Source organism: Alligator mississippiensis, chromosome 14 (assembly GCF_030867095.1).
Source record: "Alligator mississippiensis isolate rAllMis1 chromosome 14, rAllMis1, whole genome shotgun sequence".
NCBI classification, from domain to species: domain Eukaryota; kingdom Metazoa; phylum Chordata; order Crocodylia; family Alligatoridae; genus Alligator; species Alligator mississippiensis.
The window spans coordinates 10,115,715-10,133,476 of record NC_081837.1 but is presented as its reverse complement, the minus strand read 5'-3'; the positions used below and the strand labels follow the sequence as shown (position 1 = coordinate 10,133,476).

At 49.5% G+C, this 17,762-nt stretch overlaps 1 protein-coding gene across 1 annotated transcript; it reads right to left on the bottom strand.

The window, feature by feature from the left end:
• Positions 1-175: 175 nt before the first annotated feature.
• Positions 176-17,311, bottom strand: GUSB (glucuronidase beta). Its single transcript, XM_014608134.3, has 12 exons — positions 17,077-17,311; positions 14,546-14,734; positions 13,812-13,993; positions 13,115-13,257; positions 11,890-12,077; positions 10,654-10,806; positions 8,902-9,080; positions 7,957-8,103; positions 6,635-6,719; positions 4,901-5,077; positions 3,125-3,260; positions 176-373 (listed from the first exon to the last, which is right to left on the bottom strand). The coding sequence occupies exons 1-12, from the start codon at positions 17,281-17,283 to the stop codon at positions 225-227; spliced, it is 1,935 nt and encodes a 644-aa protein (XP_014463620.2). The 5' UTR covers positions 17,284-17,311; the 3' UTR covers positions 176-224.
• Between the last annotated feature and the right edge of the window lie 451 nt (positions 17,312-17,762).

Genomic DNA, 17,762 nt, shown 5'->3' with positions numbered 1-17,762 from the left:
CTAAAGATGATGCCCTTTGGACGGGGGATGAGTGCATTCATCTGGAGTCTTAAGTATTAGCTCTTCAGAATTCTAAAATGCAAGGTACTTACCTCCCGTTAGATAAGAACAGAAAATAAGTGTCCCTGTTCTGCCTTGTTTTGTATTTTGTTGAAGAAACAAGTAGAAACAGCAGTATAATGTAACTATTATTTATTGAAAATGTTGAGCTGTACTCCCAAATATCATACATTATAATACTGCACTGTACGAGGAAGACAACTTGATTCATTTGCAAGCTTCCAGTATCTGTCTCTGAGAACAAACGCAGCTGGCTTAGGTTGCCGTTGACGAGTAAATATCCCTTTCTTGTTCCCCAAAACGCGTGTCACAGCTGCAGAAAAGAGGTCATAAAATAGTGTGGAAAGGAAACAGCAGGTGTCTCACTTTCTACTACTACAATAATTAATTTACAGCTTAATCCAGTTAGATGGAAGAGCCCCCCCTGCATGTAAATCCATCTATACAGCCCCCTTTTTAGGCACACCTCCACCCAGTTAAGTATGCCCATCTGTGTACATCAGTGATTCTCAACTAGGGTGCTAGAAAGGGTGAGGAGAATGGCAGACAAGGCCAGGCCACATCTGCCTGTCTCCCACCCATACTGCCCAGTCCCTCTGCAAGGTGGAGGCAGTAAGCATTGTAATCTATAAATTTAGTTTTTGAAATCTAATACTGCACATTTCACAAGCTATAGAGGAGCGCTGTGTCCCAAAAAGGTCGAGAGCCACTGATGCAGACTATCTTGCTGTGAACTAAAGGTTATTAGGTTAAGTCTCTAATGTCCTGGTGTGAGAACTGTGTAACCTGAAGTAGCTGGCTTTTCTCCCACTGCTGTTTCACAGTTCGATTTCACCGAGAAAACATTTTATGTTCCTGTTCTAAGGAATGTTTGAGTCACCCTTGCTGTTAACCTGCATCTTCCTTGACTGACTGTTCATGCCCTTTTGTACTGAAAACCAGCAGCCATGATGTAAACATAATTTTAAAATTAGCTGTTTAAACTCTCCTAATTATATTGATTAACAATTTAACTGACAACATGCCTACAGAGCCGCCAGCACTCACCCTGCTTGCCACAGGACAAGACATGCAGGTGGCAGGCAGCAAGTGGTGTTCCTGCTGCTGGCCACTGTGCCCTGCCCTACCTCCCTTTCTCCTCCTCTGGGAAGAAGGCTGGCTCTGCTTGGCTCCACTACTGCCTCCTACCCCAGCCCTAGTTACATGTGCAAACTGCTAGTGGAAGGGGCAGGCAGATATGGAAAGACCGATTAGGTTGCCTTTGGGAAGGGTATTCTGAAGAAGTAGTATGGGTAAACCATGTAATAATTCATACAATGTAGTCCATTTTAAATATTAACTGTAATGCACCAACAGTGTAAATATAATTATAGTTTAACCTTACACATCCCTATCAGGTCCCTGTTGTCTTCTGTCACAGAGTGAAGCTGTATCCTCTCTCTCTCTCTCTCTCTCTCTCTCTCTACAGGCTGCAAGGGCATTATTTTTAATTTCCTGTCCATTTTCCCTGAACAGTTCCCTCCCCCTTATGCCTGCATTTGTGGTTTCTGCTATTGAGAAATTGCTCAGTAGTATTTGAAACTGTCAGTTAAGGAGAATGAGTAGACAGCATGTTCATTTCCTGGCTACTACCACCCTGGAGACAGCATAAGTGTAACTGGTCCCTTTATAATACTGCATGCTTTCTTTATCAGTCACAACTTAAGTCTTGCTGATATGCCACACTGTGGATCAAATAATGGTTGCACACCTATGCCAGATCTTGCCTTGCTTTATCCCCCACCACCAGTCCTAGCAGCATACAGCAGCCAACTATTTTTACCCTTGTTCCACATTGCCATACTGGGTACTGCTGCTATTAGAGCTGGATACAGGATGGAAATGCCAGGGTAGTCACAGATTGAAATCCAGCTGTGCATGTCCTCAGCAGACAAGATGTTGAGGGTAGTCAGGCTTTCTCGGGGAGGAGGCAGTAATAAATGCTAGACCTCTTTTTCCCCCTTGATTCATTTGTGTGTGACGGGAAGTGCCACTGTGAACCGGACATGTTACTTCAGCATGATCGTGTCACAGAGAAGTGATTGCACCCCAGCCTGCTCTGCATATTACTCTGCACCCGTCCCACTGCAACAGCAGAAACAAACTAACGCTTCATCAAGTCACTTCCACGGAGCAGCAGCAAAAACTGGTTTTGTTTCTCTGCACACTAACTGCTTGGCTCCGGTTTAAAGCATGGGAGCCTGCAGGCATGTACGTAGTTCTAATTCCAAGGCGTGAGGCTGTTGTCCTCAAGCACTGAGCTCTGCCCTACTGTTAACATTCACGCGCTGTCACTGGACACATCAGGAGACCAAGATGTGGGAGTTGGCTACACAGAAGACATTCAGAAGTTCTTTGGGACCTGCACAGAGTCCTCTGCAAGCCACAGAAGGCAACTTTAAACAATGCTGTTTAGCTGACTGAATTAAAATTACTTAAAGGACACTCTTGTCTGGATCCACTGAAGCAAGCAGAAAAAAAGTCTGATTGTTTGCATTTAAGTACTTGCTGCAGCATGTTCTTCCACACCCCCTGTTCCCAGCACAATTTTAGCCAAGCTGGTTATAGCAGTTGGTCCTATTTTGTAGCACAGCAGCAACCCTCTCCAGCACAGTTTGATCGGTGTACAAAGTGAACAATGAAACTGAGACCAAGAGAGCAAGCTGCTTGTGGACCCTGCATGCTCTTCAAAACAACTTTGGAGAGTTCCTGGAGGAGCTGGATGATAAAACGAGAAGGAAGCTCTAGGGATGAATGGCTGTTCTGGCCAGCTTTGCTTCCCTCTGGACTCGAACCTTAACATTCAAGCATCTACCTCTTCCTTCACCCCACCTGCTCCCCCAGTAAAGAGAGTTTCACAAAGGAAGCAACAAGGAAACTTCTAAGTGAAGTACTTCAGTGTTACCTAAGCCAGCTAGGTGGTCTACGTAACTTGGCGGCACTTAGTTTGTCTACACCTGTCCAAAGTGGGAAGGCTGTGATGTTAGGGGATGGAAGCTCTTGTGCCATGCTGCGGTTGGCTTACCTTGGTCCGTCATGAAATCAGCAAAGTTCCAAATGAGCTCCCCGATCACATACACCTTCCTCTTCTTGTCCAAGACAGCATGGTATTGCTTCAGCACTGCTACCTGGTACTCCTCGCTGAACATCAGTGGTGGATCCTACAGTCCAGGGGGGAAGAGGAGTCTTTAAAATGCAGGCCACTGCCAATTCTAGCATGGGACTCTCTGCGGTAACTTTACTGACGACCTTTACGGTTGCTCACGCACTCCATCTACCATGCAGTTGTGGCCAGGTCCAAGAGAGGAAACAGCAGCTGCTTCAGAGGGACCAGGAATGGCAAAAAAGAGTGGGTAACTGAATGGGTACACAGGTGCTCTGTACCCCAACTCAAGCTAGCTAGCTCTGCCTTCTACAAGAGATTCTCACAGTTGTCCCAGAACAAAGCAGCTTTTCTCCCTAATGCCCGCTTGATATTCTCCCCAAATAAAACCCAGAATATTTCTGAATCTGTTCTCTGGAGATTGGGCCACTGAGATATGAATCAGCAATTAGCTGTGGCCTGCCTGTCAGAATTAGTCCTAAAAAGGAAAACTATGACATAGCGTAAGAGCATAACTTATTAAACAGGCTTATTTTAAGCAGTGGCTTGAACAATTCCAAGCAGGGTCAGCTTGTAAATCTGACAGGTCTATAATGGAAATGCTACAGCAGGCAAGTGACAACTCCAATGGAGAAGGTGTAGCTAAGTTTTATACATCTCTTCTGCAGCCACAGACAAAATGAAAAGGAAAACTTATTAACAGCCTGCAGCAGTTCTTTTACTGGAAGTGGAGACCTCTTCCCTCTCACCCTCCCTAGGATGGAATCCTTTCCCTTTTGAAGCCAATGGCCCAAAACTCACTGACTTAAGTGAGACCAGGATTTCAACACTTGCATCAGTATGGCATCTGGGGACTCTTGCGTATAATGGAAAATGTCTCAACAGTAAGGGGCAAGTCTTCAGCCATTTGAAGGCTGCTGTAAAGAAGAGGGAGAGGACCTTTTCTCTTTTGCTGCAGAGAGCAGGACATGGACTAGTGGCTTGAAGTTGCAGTAAAGCAGTTACAGATTGGGGATCAGGAAAAATGTGTTAGAAGAGTGAAAAATTGGAATAGACTGCCTAGGGAAGTTGCAGAATCTCCATTGTTGGGGGTGTTCAGGAAGAGGCTGGATAAAAATTGGTCAGCTCTAGCAGCAATGGATATTGGCTGCACCCACGGCTGGGGACTTTGTCTGGGGGTCTATGCTCCTACTGGGACAAGAACCTAAAGGTTTCTAGCTAAAGAATCTAGCCCCTCTGTTCAGGGTTGGACTGATCCCAACATTTGGGGTCAGGACAAAATTTAACATGGCTAGACTGATACGGACTGGAAGAGAGGTTGCCTTCCTTTGCAGCAGGGAGTATAGCTCTCTATACCTTGGCGCTCTCGGGCATATTTTAATTCCTGTAGCAAAAGGGCACTAACCACCATTGTCCCCCTGCTTTACCTGTGGCAGGTTAGGGTGCTGTATCTTATAGTTGTGTGACAGAGTTAATCCGTGCAGTTTTAGTAGTAGGTTAGACGAGGATTTGTATGGGACGGTTTGGATAGTCATCTAGTAAGTCTTCTAGTCCAACCCCTCAGGCACAGGGTTGGACTAGATGACTTAACCAAGTCCTTTCCAGCCCTACTTCTCTACACTTCTATGAAGCAGTGTTAAGTTTGAGTAAGACCTTATTTAAAATAAGTGTTTCCACAAAAAAACCCCCAAAACTTACACTGTGCAGCCCAGATACAGCATCTGCTCCATATTCACTCTGGATAATGGGTTTGTGGTAGGTTTCATACCAGTTCTCAAACTGTGTATTGAGTTGCAGCTGAATAACCTCCAGGTGGCCAGAGTCGTGGTACCAGGAGAAGTAGCTATTTACGCAAATTACATCAACATAAGGAGCCTGGGGAAATAATAAATAGAAGCATCTGTAATGAAACCTAAAGTCTCCTACATAGATTAACGAAGCCAAATTGTCCTCTGGGAGAGCTCCATTTAGTTACAGGGAGGATGAATGACCTCTTGTAAAGAGGCTGCCCCAACCCCCCCTCTCGGAAAATGCAGGAAGCAATTTAACCAGTCAGTAATAATTTTTCTTACAGACTTAGGCAAACAGAAGCCAGTCTAACTTAGCCCTACAATTGTTAGTACTCCTGGAATTTCCAAGATGTCTGGCAATATATTCAAGTGTGGATTTTTTTTAGCATGAGCTAATGCGATCATCAACTTAGTGGTTATTACTTTGAATTAAATGCATCAGCAGGGCAATTTAAGACTAAGTGTTCAAGTTATATACCATTTCTACTACATGGACAGCATGATAAAGGGTGTCAGCCTGCTGGAGCAAAGCGGCAATGCTGTATGTTACTTGCCTAATGTTCTTCTAATGTGTTTGTATTAAAGGTGCTAATATGAGAACTTGCGTATGAAATTAGTTCTTTCCATCCCCTGTGCGTCTCCCTGAACTACTGGAATAAGCATGTTCCCACAGGAGGCAAAATGCCACTGTAGCCAGAGCAGTGTTTGCATTGCAACTAGGGATGGGTGGGATGTTACCTCAAATCAACAGCAGCTCCCACCCAGTCCCCTAAAACTAACTCCACCAATTCTAATTCTGCTTGGGGAAGGGGGAAGAGTTGCAGTCTTTCAGAGTTTTGGGCCACATATTAGCTGTCAGACTGCCCAATCTGCACGGAAAAGGAAAGATAACCTCAAGCAGGTATGTGTGTTATATACACACACCTGGCCACATGCACATTCACTTTCTAAGAACAGAGCAGTTACAGAGACGTGTTAGAGTGAAACCACCGCAAATCCTTGTGTGTGGCATCTGGCTTCCAATGTAGTTGTTACCTATGGAGACACAAGCACTTCAAGGCTTTAGGCTGTAGCCCATGAAGATGCTTAGGAACCGCTCTCAGAGTGGAGGCGCCTAGTTCAGAAGCTCCAGCTATGAAGCTGAATTCCTACTGGAGGGGTTTGGAGGTTATGGGAAGTTAACAGGTGGCTGCTAAAGGTGATCAAGAGCCATTTAAACCCAAAGTTAAGGCAAAGCATTCTTTACTCAACCTCGCTGAGGACAGTTAAGTTTTAGGGAAGTTTGCAGCGGTGGGTTAAAAAACAGCTTTCTGCAAGGGTGAGATTCAGGCATAGATCAGCAGGCAACAGAACTACAAAGCATCTGTGAGAGCATTATATTTTTGCCTAGTGGGGCAGATTCTGCACACCTTCCCCTCCAGAAACGCAACCCCGGCAACCTTTGTCCGAGAGATTTGAGGGCTGGGCCCTATGTGTTTTGCCTCTAAACTCAGCAGAACAAACCTCTCCTGCCCTCCCCGGCTTCTAAGCATCTGTTATAGGAAGGGAGAGAAGTGGAGCTAAGGACCATCAGACATCCCCCATCTCCAGTTTTATTCAGAAAACCAAAGAAAAAACGATCTAGAAAATAAATTAAACTTACACCGTGATCACGAGCGTAATTAGCATTTGACACAAAGGTTACAGGTCTGGTGGGATCAATGGCTTTAGTATGAGCTATCACTGTCCTGTTTACAAACAGTAAAACACAAGCGTCCATCACCAAGGAGAAAGCCTCACAAACCTCAAGAACTCCCCCGCCCCCTCACATATGGAGCAGTTTAATGGAATATTTTTAAGGTCAAAAGTGCAAGCCACAGGGTGGTGTTCATCTCTCTTAGTGTGCAGATAATCTTGGGAGTTAGGAGGTTGGGAGGGAAAGCAATGGACTTGCTCAGGTGAAGGTTACACAGTGAAAAGATCAGTGGAGGCTGCTGAAAGCCAGAGAAATCACAGCAGGAACTCAAAGTATGCGGAAGTGGTTTATCTACCTCTCCCTCAAACCAGCAGCACTGAGCTGTGGAAAGGGGCTGTGGCCCTTTTCCTGTTGTTAATCAAAGAAGGTGACAGCAAACATCAAAGCAGCTTGCTAAAACTGTCCCTATGCAGATCCTAAGCCGTCACATAAACCTCAGCCACCACTGGTACTAGCTGGCCAGCACTGATTAACGACTTATAGTGAGTTTTCACCCTCAGGATAAACCCACCAAGTCAGTGGTGGGAGGGAAGAGCTCCGAGAGCTACTCTTAATGCAACAAATACCGTGTCCCATGGATGACCAGGAAGACAACTCCAGCACTTTTTACTAAATCATGTTTCACTTGGAGTTTTTGGGGGTGTTGGGTTTTTTTTTCTTTTTTAAAGAAGATGAGTAGTGTGGATCTGTTCAGCCTTTAAGAAAGACAGTCCCAAGAGGACAGTCACCAGCTTCCTGCAGATCAAAATAAGCAGCCAAGTACTGCAACTTCCTCAGCCGACGGCTTCCCCTATGCACTGACTGAGCTCCACTGCAGTCCAAAATTTAAGCCAGAAGTGACTCTGACCCCTGGTTCCCTGCAGTAAGGAGAAACCCAACCATGTTCTGCTTTTGCTGAACCTTAGTCTCAAAAAGGGCACCTCCTCCTAAATGGGTTCCCAATAATTTTTAACAGTTCCTTAGCCTGAAGAAGGAGCAGGACAAAGTGCCACTGTGGGGGATTGGACTCACCGTGCAAACGTGCATGTGCACCAGGCAAAGACCCAGCAAGCACAGAAAAGACTGAAACAAGTTTTACAGACTTTACAAGGACTCCTAAACAGAGTATGGGAGTTTACTGCTCGGTAGAGAAGGATGCCTGTCTTCCCAATTCAACTCCTTGCTGTCTGCAACATCACACAGCCCATTCCTCATAATCAATCAAGCCATGTGCAAGAATCTACACTTACTTGAAGTAGTTAGCTGCTGGAGGCAGCTCTGAGGCAGGCTCATTGGCTACAGACCACATCACGACCGATGGCCTGTTTTTATCCCTGCGGATCAGCTCCTCCATCACCACCAGATGATGTGCCAAGGATTGGTTCCCGAAGTTCTCACTCAAAGACACAAGGAAGCAAAAGTAAGTCACGCAGCTGCCGAGTAAATCCATTTTTGTGCTAACAATAATCACCAAGGACTTTGCAGCAGAAAGGCCTAAATTAAACCTTGACAGGAGCCCCTTCACAGAGATGGAGCTGACCCTGTGTCCCTGGATAGGGAGTTGCTACTTGCACAATGGTAATTGGCTTGAGAAGTGCCGGCAAAATATGCAACCTCCCTTCCACCACACATGCTCCTTCCCAAAACTGGTTCCTGGCTGCAACACCTCCTCCTCTTCCTCCAGAAAACACAACGCTGCCCAATCCTGTCAGAGACCCCTGCAGCACCCCCAGGATTTCTTCCGTCACCAGTGCAGCTTGTATGCCTGAAGTGAAAATGAACCAAAACCAGAGCCTTTCATCAACCTCCTCTCACTCATCGCGAGTGGTCTGGCTAGACTGAGGTTTGCTGAAACAGGACAAGGCCACATTGGTTCAGATGAACTGGGTCTTTTCTGTACTGATTTAAAGCCACCAGGTTTAAAGCAGCTCCAGTGACAGCTCAGGAGCCTACAGTGTGAACAGGCACAGCTCAGGCCTGCAATACAGATGGGGATAGACCCAATTAGCTCAACACTGTGTAGTTTAGGAACAGAGTTTGGTCCTACCTCCACTGTAAGACTGCATTTTGCTGTGCAGTGACTATAGGGAGAAGCTGTGCTCTTGCTGTCTGAGCTATCACGACTGGTGCTCAGCAAATACTCATTTTAAGCAGCCCGGGTAAAAAGCAGAAAGGACTTTCCACCAGTCGCTTACATGTCTTTCATCCCCACTCCAGGACACTCATCAATAACCACAATGCCATACGCGTCGCACAGATCCATGATCTCCTCTGCATACGGATAGTGGCTCGTGCGGAAGGAATTAGCTCCAAGCCACTTCAGCAAGTTGAAGTCCTTGGCGATCAGGGACCAGTCCAGTCCTTTACCACGGATCTGAGGGAAAAGCAGACAAAAAAAATCCATTATGAATAAGGGACGAACAATACTTTGCACCGCACCAAGCTAAATCATGCAACCTGCCACGAAGTCTAAGCGCATCTCTTCCTCAAAGGGCTCTGCCTGTGTTCCTGGTGCCCTGTCATAGCCAAACCTAAAGTAACCATGTTTTCATGATCTGCTTTTATTCAGGTCTTACCTTCTCAGGGGTGACAGGTAGATCAAACCCAGCCCCAGAGTCTGGAGGACCAAATGCCCAGCTTTGGGGTCTGCTAGCCCTTGGCCCTATTGCCTGTCAGGTGAGATGGGGTATAGTGGACTCGGCTCCCCTCGCCCAGGGACACTGTTAAGTAGCTCAGGCGTGTTTCTTACAGTCCCTTCCTTCATGTCACAGCAGTCTCTCCTGCCACAACTCCCCCTTCAGCTTCTACCAGGTTCTTGTAGCTCAGCTGCCTCACCACAGTGATGCCACTCAGCAGCCCCCTTCCCTGACTTGCTGCCCCGTTCTGCTTCAGCCGCTGTTATTTGTAGCAGCAGTTTCTAACCAGCTCTTTCATCACAGTGTGTTTTACCCATTAACCCAGGGAGGGGCAAAGTATGGCCTACGGGCCAGATCCAGCTCGTGGAGGGACTTTGTCCAGCCTGCAGCAGGTCCCTTGGTCCCACCTGGGCCAGGTGCCATCCTGTCCATGGTACATCCCACTGCCCTCTGGCATGCAGCAGGGTTGGGGCGGCTCCACAGTTGGACTGCATTTCTAGGCAGCCCTGGCAGTGGCAGCTCCTTCTGGCTGCCACGATTGCTAGCCCCACAGAGTCTGGCAGGGACCTATATGCACAGCCCCGGCCCTACACCCACTCTGGACTTGCCCTAGCCAGAGTAGACCAGCTCTGGACCAACCAGGACCTACACACACAGCTCCAACCCTTGGCCACCCTGCACCTGCTTCAGACAGCCCACCCACGATAAGCAGCAGTGGCAGCAGCTGGACAGGGTGCAGGCTCCAGGTGACTGCAGCAAGAAGGGCCCAGCAGCAGCAAGGGGGAGGCGGTCACTCTTCCCCCATGCCCAACAGCAGCTTCTGCCCAACTACCACTTCTGCCACTACTCATCATGGGTGGTGGTCCAAAGCAGGTGCAGGGTGGCCCAGGGCTGGTCCCAAGCTGGTCCGCTCTGGCTGGGGCAAGTCCAGAGTGGCTGCAGGGTGGGCTGGGGCCGTGCGGGCTCCAGACTATTGCGGGGAGCATGCCGATTGGTCTATGACAACTCCCCAAAACTGCCTCTTTGGCCTGCAGGCCCAAATAATTGCCCACCCCTTCATTAATCCCTTCTAGGCTACTGTTGTGCAAAGTCTATGTATAGTACAATGGAGTGCACATGCAACAAGCAACTAGCACTACAGGGCCTAAACCACTCCAACAGAAATCCCTCAGCAGCCCAGTTCATCACTGGCACGCATCTAAAGCTGACTAGGAGTTCCTGGCAGTCCCATGCATGAATCCAGAGTAGGTGGAGGGGAAGGGAGCGGACAGGAGCACTTCAGCAGTTTGATGCCCTGCTCTAGGCACTTACGTCAGCATCTTCATGCTTGTTGACCCCGTGGAAGTAGAAGGGTTTCCCATTGATGAGGAACTGGCTGCTGGTCACATGTACAGTGCGGATCCCGACAGGGACTGTGTACACATCCTCAGTCAGGCCCTCGTCCACCTGGGCTGACAATTTAACCTGGAAACACAACACAAGCCAACACCCATGTCAACGCAGAGCACAAAGGGCAAGACACTCACTGCTCCTCTCATCAGACAGCCCCATGCCATGGGACCAAGCGCCTTGTGCTCCCCAACCATTTTACAGCTGTATCTCAGCTTTCTGTCCTGGTCTGACCTACCTCTCATCTAACCATGTAGCCAGAGGCCAGGGTCAACTCCTGGCAGAAGGAGAAGGGGGGAGTCCAGGTTTGGGTGCAAGGAGGAGAAGGAAGGCAGGCAGGCTGTCTAGCTTTAGACCGACTTCTCTAAAGGGCTCGGAGCCGATTCCCGCTCCTGACAGCCAGTACTATCCCGCTGGGGCATGACTCCGTAGCACACCACCTCCCAGTTACCACCTAAAGACTGAAACTCAGCCTGCTCCCAAGAGACATGCACCTGGGGCTTTGGAGACTATCTGTGGGCTGACTGATCCAACCACCATTCGATTCCAATTCACGCAGAGGAGATAAAGGCAGGTAGGGACTCTAGTCTCCAGGATTTGGTGCTATATTCTGAAAACAAAGCTATACCAGCGTATTGTACTAGGGAAGAATGCTCCTTGCATTTGTAGAGCGAGAGAAATATGTTAGCAATCCATCCCAGTTAATCTCCGCCTGCCCATATGATCACTCTCGCCTACTTGGTCAGGGGTCTAATCCAGCTCTCATTGAAGTCCCTGGAAGCACTCTTCTTCACCTTCAGTAAGAGCTGGATTGGGCCTGGGGACAAGACAGCGGTACTGATCACAAGTACCGGGTAAGATTTTGAATCTAGCAGCCTCCCAATCCTCTCCCCCACACCCAGTCCTTTTCCCTCAGCATTTCAGCTTCACTTTAGCAAAGCATAAAGCCGACAAGGTTTGATAAGCATTATGGAATGAATAAAGATATCATACAGGGCAGGAAGCAAAAGCAGGTAGCCGGCTGCTTTCAAAAGGCATGTTGAGGAATGTCTCAGCCTATCCATGCACTCCCTTCAGTTTACTGGGGGAACAGTGAGATGAATGGGCTCATTACCTCTAAATAGTAAAGGTAGCCAGGGTTTTCATGTTCCACATTACCTCTAAATAGTAAAGGTAGCCAGGGTTTTCATGCATCAGATAAGGCCACCAAAGTTTGGGATCCACCACTTTCAATTCCCCCACAGCTTCCTGGCCTGTGGCAACCACTTTTCCCTCTTTCTCACGTAAATTCAGTGACAAGGAGTATTGTGAGCTGCCAATCACCGATACCTCATATCGCACCACACCTGGCCCAAAGGAAAACACAGAGCAAGTTAGAGACCCATCTTCCATCACACACTCAAAGAAGCAGTGGGTGCATCTCCTGGTGACTCCAGTGATGGAAGTCACTGCCTTACAGTCCTCTCCCAGTCAGCACCTCACTGACGTGTTGCCCACTGGGCAGCAGGCTCCTGAGACATATCACTCCCAGTTCAATGGAGTGTTTCTCCTCTATTTGTAAACTTTGATTTAGAAGCTATGCACTAGTCAAGATTTAAAAAAAAACCCAATTGCTTATCTGAATGTCATGTTATAAAGGTTTGTGGGGACTGCTTGGCTTGTCATATTGGTAACAGAGTAGAAGCCTTCCAGCTTTAGTGTGCTGGTTCAAATCCAGTCCAAGACCTCAGAGGCACGAGACCAAGTCATGACTGACCTACAAAGGGCTAGTTTGGTGGACACATGTCCACAACCCCAGTGACCACTGCTACTGCTTCCAGAGACAGATCAGCCAGGAGTGAATGTGCTACGGAGAATCCCCTCTTAAGAGTACAAGTGCAGGACTCGGTCTGTAAACATGGTGTCCTGCAATGCCCCTGCCAAACTTCTGGCAAGAGAGGACTTCATCTCCCTGGATGTGTTTGTCAAAGCTGCCTATCATGGACAATAACACCAGCTGTTTGTCCAGCTCTACAAACATGTACAGCACCATACACCCACCTGTGCTGACCAGTCACCATACTCCTGCTTCTCCATGTGGCTAGGAGCCCACAGAGAAGTGAAGGGGAGGTGGGGTTCACAGCTGGGTTGTGCCACAGGACAGGAGAACCAACAGATATTAGGGGACAAGCTGGCAAAGCTGCCCCAAACACAGCCAGCAGAATGAGAAGGCAGGAATGGGTGGCTTGATGAAGGGAGTTGTAAGGGACCAAAGAGATGACAAGCGCAGGGAAGGACAGGGCTAGGAGGCCAGGCACTTACACAGCCAAAGGAAGGGGTAACCCTTTCATTGCCCCCTTTCACCTCGCAGGAAATGGGTTGCTGCAATTGCCTGGGCACGTACCGATGTTCCCTGAGAAGGCAGTAGTCACAGTGATGTCGTCTATGTAGGCAACAGGGGTTGTGTACACCACAACCGGGCGGTGAATTCCGGCATAGTTGAAAAAATCAAACTTGGTGTTCTGTACAAAGTAGCCCTTGGGATACCTGTGTGTGAGCAAGTAAAGGAGAGGGGAACAGGTCACAGGCCAGCCCACAGGAGCAAAAACAGAGAAAGAATGAGTGGCACACTATGAATCCCTTGCTTGCAGTTAGGGCTTGTCACTAACACTGCAGCAATGATAGCAACCCCCCCATCAGTAAGTGAACAACAGACGGGCGACGGAGGTGGGACTTTGAGGGGCAGGGAAGCCCAGATTGCCCTTAAAGACACAAGTGTTGGGGTCCATTCCCATCTCTGCCACTGCCCCTCTACCTGCTCTTGGGTAAATCACTTACACTTGGTTTTCCATCTGGAAAACAGGTGCAGTAATACAGTCTAGCTCCTGCACAGCACCGGGGAGTAATGGGCAAAATTCACCTCTGCTGCAAAACTGCCATGCATCATCAGTCAGGGCTGAAGACAGTCCACGTGTTCAAAGATTACTTGGAGATCTTTGAGAACAAGTGGCTAAAATAGCTTCCCATCAAGTTATTCTTACTGAGGACAGTCCTGGCGGAGAATTTCTATCCCCAACATTTTAGCAATTCTGTGCACTCACTTAGACTCATCCTTCAGGTACTGAATCGTCCCAGGAGGCAGAGTGTATGGCGACAGCGTGTTGTTGACTGCAATGGTGATGCGGCATGGATCTCCAGGGCTGGCTTGAACAATGGTGCTTATGTCAGCTTCAAAGGGGAGGTGGCCCCCTTCATGCTCCACAACCTGCACTCCATTGACCCACTGCAATGGGAAGAAGTAGAAGGCTCAGTGTCACCATTAGCTCTGTATGATGGCGATGAGGAAGGTAACATGACTGCCAAAAATGCTGAAGCAAAGGTTTGAGTTAGTCTCCCCAGGGCTAATCCTCTGGCACATGCAGGCAACCTGACTGCCCCAGTGAAGTCACACACACAGCACAGATCCCCTTGATGGGAGCCTAGTCTCAGGGCACTCTCTTTAGCACTCCCACCGTTTACCAAGGGAACCCTTCAGTCATTGGCTCTGGTGTCGGAGGAGCTGGAAGACCATCACTGGGACTTTGCATAAAACCTCCTGCCCCTTGGAGGGAGTTGGGCTCAGATCCAGTTTTCACTTCCAGAAGCTGCAGTTGGTCACACAAAGGGGAAAACTGCAGAGTGCTGAGATGTTAGCAGCACGCCGCCATGTCTCAGGTACAGGACCCACCATTTCCCATTACACAGGAAGCACGAACCACCAGGCAGGTTAGTGCTGATGCTCTGGGAGCCCTTCTGGCTTGAACACACACAAAATGACCCCTGGCTCCCAACTTACCACTATGGCATAGTAATGGGCACTGCCCACCCGAAGCACCACCCGGGTCTTGAAGGTGTCCTGAAGCCAGTGCTTGGGAAGCAGCACCTCCTTCTCATACCACACCCAGCCAATGAATCGCCGCAGGCTGGGATCCTGAGTGATGTCGTTGAAGCTGGCAGGTACTGGCATGTCAATCACAGGTCCACTCTGAATGGGTCAAACCAGATAGGGTGAATTTAAAAATAAGAAGCATGAACCTTTTAAAAAAGGAAGCAGCTGTGTGGGCCACAGAGCAAGAGGCTTCACTGGCATATCCACGATGGGCCGGATGCTGCTTTATAATCGACCAGCCTTAGTTCAGCGGGTTCACGTCCCTTCACTTCACTCTTTCATATCAGAAGAGTGAGAACAGTCGGAGCAGCGTGACTTCTAGGCACAACCATCCCTGACAGGTGTCATATTCTTTTTAGATTTAGACTGAAGTTGAGAAGCCCCATGTAATTTCTATCCACCATCCTATCAGCCCCAGAATGACCAGGCCCCCACCTCATCACAGGAGCCTGGTTTGAGCTTGGGCATCCCCTCAAGTTGCACAGCACTAGCTACAGTATTTGGGATTTCACAGAGCTACACCAGTCAACCAGCAGAGGATGCTGATGGATAACAAGCCTTTCATTAACAGAGAAAATAGTGGGATCATACAACTTTCACACACATTTCCATGGGGTTATTACACTCTCCTTAGTAAACAATGGGCAACACCATACACGAGTTTTAAATATTAACCTGATGAAGGGTGTTTGAACCCAAAAGCTTGCTTAATAACTATTCTCCAACCATTTGGGCTGGTCTAATAAAAGATATCAAATTCACCCAAGGAACCTTGTCTGCCTATGTCCTTAGACCAACACAGCTAAAACCTACACCCCTGCAAATATTAACCTGTGCATCCAGCTAAAAGTTGAGTTTCTACTCCATCAGTTCCAGTCCTCAGTTACCTTTTCAAAGTCCACATGCACTCGTCTGCCACAGCCAGAGCACCAAAATGCCCATTATCTGATGAGGTGGCATATGCCTGTCCTGCCAAGCCAAGCTACTTCACTGGCGGTACCTGGCATCAAGTCTTCTACTCAGGGAACACGTGCTGGTGGCTGTTTCTACAGCTCAAGAGCAGTGCAGACCCTGAGTGGGCACCATACTATGAATATTTAACATTCAAAAAAACAGACAAACGTTCAAAAAACCACTGCACACTTTAAAGTTTGATCAAGGTGGCTTTTCTTTAACGCTTTTCCACCACAAAGAACGTAGGGACTCCCTGATGCTGTTCTAGATAGAATGTGCTCTTCTCAAGTAACGTTACAAAATAAGCTGCTCCGTATGAATGTCGACGGCTGTTATACACCATGTGTTTGATTTTGTTGACGAGCACTTGGAAAGCATCTTGAAGAACATACATTAGCAGGTGCAAGACGAACAGGTCTAAGGAGGTGATACTTCCCCTCTATGGGACTTCCCCTCAGGGGCACTGGTGAGGCTGCAGCTGGAGTACTGCGTCCAGTACTAAGTGCCGCACTTCAAGAGGGATGTGGACAACCTTGAGAGGGTTCAGACGCGGGCTACTCGCATGGTTAGGGGCCTGCAGGCAAAGCCCTATGAGGAGAGATTAGGGGCCCTGGATCTCTTCAACCTCCATAAGACAAGGCTGAGGGGGGGAATCTAGTGGTCCCTACAAATTAATCGGGGGGTGGAGCAAGGAATAGGAGATGCTCTGTTTCCCAGGGCACCCCATGGAGTAACTAGGAACAACGGCCACAAAGTGACAGAGAGCAGATTTGGTTTGGACATCAGGAAGAACTTCTTCACGGCGAGGGCTGCCAAAATCTGGAACGGGCTCCCAAGGGAGGGGGTGCTCTCCCCGACAACGGGCTCCCAAGGGAGGGGGTGCTCTCCCCGACAACGGGCTCCCAAGGGAGGGGGTGCTCTCCCCGACCCTGGGGGTCTTTAAGAGGAGGCTGGACAAGCACCGGGCTGGGGTCATCTGACCCCACTGCTCTTCCCTGCCCAGGCAGGGGGTCGGACTCGATGACCTACCGAGGTCCCTTCCGACCCTAACATCTATGAATCTACGAACACAAGAATGGCCATTTACTGGGTCAGACCCAGGCCTTGCCCGGTCTCCTTCAGGGGACTCCTTCCGCGCCTCTGACCTTCGCTCCGTCCCCGTTTCCTCTTTAATCCCCTGACGTGTCCCTCCTGCAGGCCCGCACCCACCACCCGCCACCTCACAAGGCAGCTCCCTGCTTTTAAACCTCGCGCGCGCCCCCTTGCCCCTTTGTACGGGGGCGCTTCTCATCGCTTACGGTTATTTTTATATTTTTTGGTGGATTTTATTCCCCGCCCCATGCACCGGCTCACATTAAAAGCTGTCCTTCAAAACCCCACGACTGCCCGCAAGTATCCTCCACCCCCCGGACTTGCTGGGGGGCTTCAGAGACGAGCCTGGCTGCAGGGGAGGCGCGGAGGACGTGCCCACCCCCGCCCCGCACCTGCTCCAGCGGCCGGCGGTACCAGCGCTGCGCGAAGCCTTGGTCCCGCCGCTCCGACGTGTCGGCCCGGAAGCGCCAGAGGCCGCCGAGCTCCTTGAGGTCGCGCGAGGGGGTGTCCCGCGGGCAGAGCGGCCCCGCGCCCGCCCGGCCCCGCAGCAGCACTAGCGGCGGCAGCAGCAGCAGACACGCGAGGCGCAGAGCCGCCATGCTGGGCTTCACGTGACAGCCCCGCGGTCACATGACTCGCGGAGTGAGGCGCCGGCGGCCATCTTGCTGAGGGGCTTGCCCGGCGCAGTGCGTCACACAAGGGCGAGAGCCAATGGCAAGCGGCGCAGGTGTGAGGGCGGGGCCTTTTCTTGAAGAGGGCCTGTTGTGGCTACACGTACATTTATCAATGGGGGGCAGCAAGGAGGGGGAGGCTTTGCTCACCCCTTGGAGTAACTAGGAACAGTGGCTGCTAGGAGAGTGAAAAGGCGTCTGGTTTCGTACCAATAGGGGACAGAGGGCACCTGGGCTGTCCTCTGTGATGGCCGCCCTACCTGCCGGAGTCCGAGGGGACCAGCCGACCTCGCCTGCTCTGCCCCCGAAACGCCCGCCGCCGTGCAAGGCCCTGCAACACCAAACCCGCGGAGCCCCTGACTTGTGCCCACAGAGCGAGCCGTGAAGGCCCGGCTTGCAGGGTTGGG